Below are 5,608 nucleotides of genomic sequence, written 5' to 3'. Positions count from 1 at the left end.
TGGAGAAAAACGCAACACTGCATGCTAATTTTGATCCTTGCGAAAACATTACTCCAATGGCTGGCAATCTTTCCCGCTCCTTCCTCGCAAGAAAACACAAACAATTAACGCCCCAAATGAAGCGTAGCACAACACGCTTGGATCTGTGCGTCATTCCAACAATACCAGACCAAAATATTTCCAAAGAGAATGTTCGAAAGACACACACAAAAGCAATTTCCTCTTCATTTGCTTCGGTAACCACGCTTGTATTCGTCAACTCCCTGAAAATCAGAACTAGATGATCTAGCCATCTCGTCTTGTCGAGACGACGGCGTCGAAGACTGGGAACCAAAGTGTTCTCCACCGAACAGGCTCGAAGTAATGATGGGGAAGTCCGCGTCGCTACTGGAGAGAAGCTGCGCGTACTGGATCAGGTCCGGGTATGCCACATGCGACGATGCCGTCGTAGTCGCTGGAGGATTAAACGGCATGACGTTGGTGTTTTGTTCAGACAATGACGATAGATTGCTCGGAGGGGCCACGTTCCCAACGATGCTAGTACTAGTGTTGCCTTGAACTCGTTCAGGGAAGTTGAGCTTAGCCTTGGTGCCTTTGAATCTGAGGGCCGCGTTGTCGTAGGCGAGGGCCGCCGCTTCAGCCGTGTCGAACGTGCCGAGCCACACCCGAGCTGCTTTGTTCGGGTCCCGTATCTCAGCAGCCCATTTGCCCCACGGCCTTTGCCTCACTCCTCTATAGTGTCTTCTCATCATCCTGCTATTCTCTTCACAAACATAAGGGAAATCAAACAATGGAGGCCTGTTAATAAGGTTAAGAGCAAGACGTGAGAAAGTTTGATGGAAAAACATACAAAAGGAGCATTTGGAGGCTCAGTTTCGGGCCCCTACTTATATTGCATTGTCCTCTCTCGAGGAATCACTATTTATCATGAGTCATACTTCTCCTATCTATCTTTGACGAGTTTTCATAACATTTTTGGATGTACATAATTGTTCGATTATAAATAAAAGCTTTACTAAAAAGAAAATTGCTACGACAAGGGATTGGTTTGATGCTTTTTAATTTATGAATTTTTTTGTTTAGAGTTAAGTTTACATGGAGGTTATGTGAGCCACTGACCAAAAGAGGGAAAATAAAAGTTTTCTTTAAAATTGGGCGAGAAAAACATGAGTCATTTGTCATCTTCTTACACTAATTGACAAAGACATCTGCATCGAAAGCAAATGGATCAAATAAATTTGACGATTCTTGTAATTTTTCTATGGAACATGGGGTAGAGAATGATGACAAGTGTACATTTGAAAGTACTGGAAGATTGTTAATTTAAAAAATCCTTATACGGAACGGAAATGGAAAACGATTGATTTTTAAGATTTGTGGGGTGGAGAATGATGACAAGTGTACATTGAAAGAACTGAAAACTGTTATTTTAAAATCCTTATAAAAATACTTTCGAGAATTGTGGGGGCATAGATCATAGAATGTCGAAGAAGCATGGTCCTTCTTCCAATACCCTACAAGCTCATAATCCGATCGATGTAAACATTATCTTTCTATTTGCTAGCTCATAGAAAAGAATTGAGAAACAGTATTCAAACACATAGACATAAGAGCATGGTAACAGAATTGGAGACCCAAGTTCGAATTTAAGGGAGAGTGAAAAAATATTACAAATTAACATGAGGCCATCTAAACCAAGAGGACACAGACCCACAATTTCTTTTGAAATTCCAAACAACACTGGTCATTAATTATTGTAGACATGTAATTTTTTAAAATACTAGAGAGATAGATGGAAATTTAAATTCAACTTTTTATCCTTTACCATTTGAGATTTAACTAACGAATTGTCGAATACCTCGTGTCCTTTGAAAGCCATACATATGGACATTACGAGTCATTTAGAAACTTGTCAAATATTTTCATAATTTGTGAAGCTAGAAAATTTTCTTTTTTCTGATTTGGCAGGGAGATCAACAAGTGCTTTTCATGCTTAGAGAAAAAGTCCAGGTAAATTATCGTACATGATGTGATAACACAAGACATATAAAGTACATTGGATTTTTTTTTATCTTTTATATAACCTTAATAACCAAAATGTCTGTGATTGATTTGATCCACTAGGATGTATTTTACCCTAGAGTAATGCAATACTATGGTCATGCATTGGAAGGAAGATAAATTGCGCTGTCGATAGCACATTCAAACTTCAACGACAATTCAGGGTTAAACCAGCAAGTGCGTCACCCAATCAAGTGCAGCCACAAGTTGGGTGAATGAGTTTAGGTCAAAGACGGAACATTAAAGAAGCTCCTTCACAGAAGAAAACGACTTGCAGAAGCAACTGAAGTCTCATCTGTCAGGTAAAAGATATTGGTTCACAATACTGAAACCACGTAGCAAACATGAAAAGGCAGCCAAAATTGTCCTACCAGAAATTTTTTTTGTGTAGATCAAGAATGAGAAGATGTGAACGAAAGAAAAGAGTGGAAAGCGAGCAAGTTCTTTACGGAAAGTAACGAGATGCCTTGCACTTGGACAACACGGATCTTATCTTGTATGTAGTCCCAATCACATGTGCAGACGGATATTTTAATTCATTCACCAAAATCCACACTTATCCTCCTTTGTTTTCATTTTCTTTTAAATCCCTCTTGCGAGTTCAAATTACACATCAAAAAACCATGATGTAAAGGGCTATGTTTGACTAAAATCTTGCATCACATATTGATTAAGAGATCTCAACAAGAATAGGAACAAAAAGAAAAGACAAGACAAGAGATAGAGTCGCTTTAACTCTTGCTTGGTGCACTTGCAGATGCTAAAAGAAGCATATCTAGAAGTCTCTCTTCCGATTTTGGGGAAAGTAAAAACACAGCTTTGCCTAGTATCAAACCCCAAGATCCACAATAAAAGATCCCCAAACGAAAAGTCTTTAAAAAATCATGGAAGTAGAAGTATAAATACTTAAGAAACACGAGGGTTTTTTCAGGATCGTGCAAAAGCAAGAACACAGTAGTACACTTACCCTGATTTTGAGCTGGTTGAGGTGAGTCGAAGACGAGAGTTGTGGTGGTGGATTCAACAGATGAATTATCTGAGCCGGGACGATTTGTGGTGGTGGCGGTGGTGTCCATGACTTGAGTGAGAGCAGTGACCATGGCCGAGACGTCGGTCTCGGACCAGGATGAGGAGTAACTGCACAGCTCTTCGTCTTCTTCTTCTTCTTCTTCTTCTTTGGCCTTCTCTTGCACCGGTGCTTCAGGAGGAAGTGACCTCTTTCCATGCCTCCGATGATGATCCACCTTTCAAACAGTTGTGTTCTTCAGATTAGCAAATGGCTTCTTGAGATGCTTTCTTCTTTGTGTGTGTGTGTGTGTGAGAGAGAGAGAGAGAGAGAGAGAGAGAGAGAGAGATTGTGAAGAGAGACTGCTAAATGACTAATATTTTGTCTCTCACTTTCTGGCTAGGGTTTTGAGGAGGATGAACAAAAAAGGAGTTAAGAGACATGGCGTAAACGAGATGATACATCTCGATCTGAATTCTGAAACTTCACTTTTTTTTTTCTGCTTCTTTTTTTTTTTTGTACGTTCAACGGTTAAAAGAATTATTCGGAGAGCAAGCGGTGGGAAAGTTAGGTCCTAGAAAGTGAGAAATAGGGTTTGAATTGAAACTTCATTTTTTTTTTTGTTTTAATGCTAAAAGAACGTTTGAGAGTATAATTTTGCAAAGAACTTTGGCACATCATGATTTAAGCTAAGAATTTTTAAGTTCCGTATCCTGTCCCCACAATTCTCTCTCTATTCCACTGATGTCGATGGATGACTTAATAATTATACAATAGTTATCAGAGAATCGGATTCTCTCAATTTAAACGGTAAATCTGATCGAATTTGAAAAGAATAATTAATCCATTTGAGTGATTTTATTTATTTAATGTCGAACACGTTACAATCTTTATTCTTTTGTTGCTAGTAATTAATACCTTCAGACTTTAAAAATGTAAGAATATAAACCCGTATAGTCATGTTAAAAATTTCTGCTGTTATAAGTTATTCTTAAGTTGATACACAAAGAGTGCATCCTCAATACTTCGTTGTTGATTTCCTCCAATATCTTGTACAATAAATGCTGATTTCGCTAGAGTGTTTGGGCGGACTTGCATTTTCATGCGGACATAAATGCAGACATTAGTCCACCTTTTCGAGCGACGATTTTAAGTGTGCACTCCCCTACATTTAATTTGGCTTGGAGCATTAAAAATTTTACTCATAAAACGACATATATTAGTGTTTTAATAGGATCGAACTATGAAGCCCTTGTCGACTAGTGGAATCTCCCTCGTATCACAAGATCAAGGGCAAGGATTTGATTGAACCTTGAATTTGGAAGCGGGACGGGTAAAAAATCTTCCACAGAAAATCAGGTCGTTATAACACTCTTCAAAAAATAAAATGGAGTCAGACAAATAGCCAATTCATGGGTACAAAATAAGATGATAATAAAATAGAGAGTTGTTTCTCAAAAGGACAAGACTTTTAACAATTCATGGCATTTAAAAATGCAAAATATTAAAATTTCGAATATCATGGTCAAAAATCAATTTTCCATGACCCAATTGGTAAGGTTCATTTCGTTTCCCACCATTCAACTCCAAGTGCATTCTTCACACAATTTATCTTCGGTTCGCACGTGAGGGAGAATCTCGATTTCACCTGCCTCACAAACCTTGGTTATGGTATCATGACTTTATATACGGTGTAGTCTCCCTTACCTGTTAGTTTAAGTTTCGAGGCGCTACAAGACAAATTAGCCGAATGCATGACTAGTATTGATCAGCACTAATCGAAACTGACAAAGCTGACTAACCGATTTATTTACATCATTCAAAGTTTTATGAGCTTGATAACATAAAATATGGTAGACCCCATGAAACGAGCCATCGGAAGTCAAAGTGATTCATTCAATACGACCAATTAAAGGCATCACATTTCAACTGGGAAATATATAATTACTCCAAAGGCACCGTTTGTCATCGAGGGCATAAGTCAGGCAGCTACAACTTAATATATATCAGATTACTGGATCAAAATGCTCGTGATGTAGATAACCTCACAAGAGGTCGATGAATTGATCGTATTTTTCATGACCTTAGACTTTATATAACAACAGTATGATAACGCCAAGTAGGATTTGCAAGATGAATATCTCTTTTGTTTTCATATGGAAGGATGCAATAAACGGGAGAATATCTATTTAATAATCAAAAGATCTCGAGTAACCCATCTTGATAGGCCTATTCATAAGTGACTAAGAGATATCATCTTATTAATTTCGTGGAGACGTTTTAATTGACCCAAAGATGCTTTAAAACGAAAATCAAGCCATGTAAAGACAAATATACACCTACTCCGAGAACACTTGTTTATTATATTTATATATATGTTATATTCATGTTCATTGTACGAAGGTCACATATAATTTAATATATGAACTTATTCCATGCAGAGATCCCGATCAGTCATCGAGTCTACATGAAGAAAGCATCTCCTCAAGCAAAGATTCGCGATTTGTTTGTCAGAAATTGAGCACACTTCACATGAATTCT

General features: G+C 37.8%; 1 protein-coding gene across 1 annotated transcript; it reads right to left on the bottom strand.

The window, feature by feature from the left end:
• Positions 1-3,617, bottom strand: LOC115681914 (ethylene-responsive transcription factor ERF113-like). Its single transcript, XM_030606021.2, has 2 exons — positions 3,029-3,617; positions 1-763 (listed from the first exon to the last, which is right to left on the bottom strand). The coding sequence occupies exons 1-2, from the start codon at positions 3,159-3,161 to the stop codon at positions 225-227; spliced, it is 672 nt and encodes a 223-aa protein (XP_030461881.1). The 5' UTR covers positions 3,162-3,617; the 3' UTR covers positions 1-224.
• Positions 3,618-5,608: the final 1,991 nt, after the last annotated feature.

The sequence above is a fragment of the Syzygium oleosum genome, unplaced genomic scaffold, assembly GCF_021117445.2.
Source record: "Syzygium oleosum isolate NSW1041296 unplaced genomic scaffold, Sole_v2.1 Sole_v2.02, whole genome shotgun sequence".
Classification (NCBI taxonomy): domain Eukaryota; kingdom Viridiplantae; phylum Streptophyta; class Magnoliopsida; order Myrtales; family Myrtaceae; genus Syzygium; species Syzygium oleosum.
Note: the sequence above shows the minus strand (reverse complement) of the source record. Positions and strands in the feature narration are given on the sequence as shown.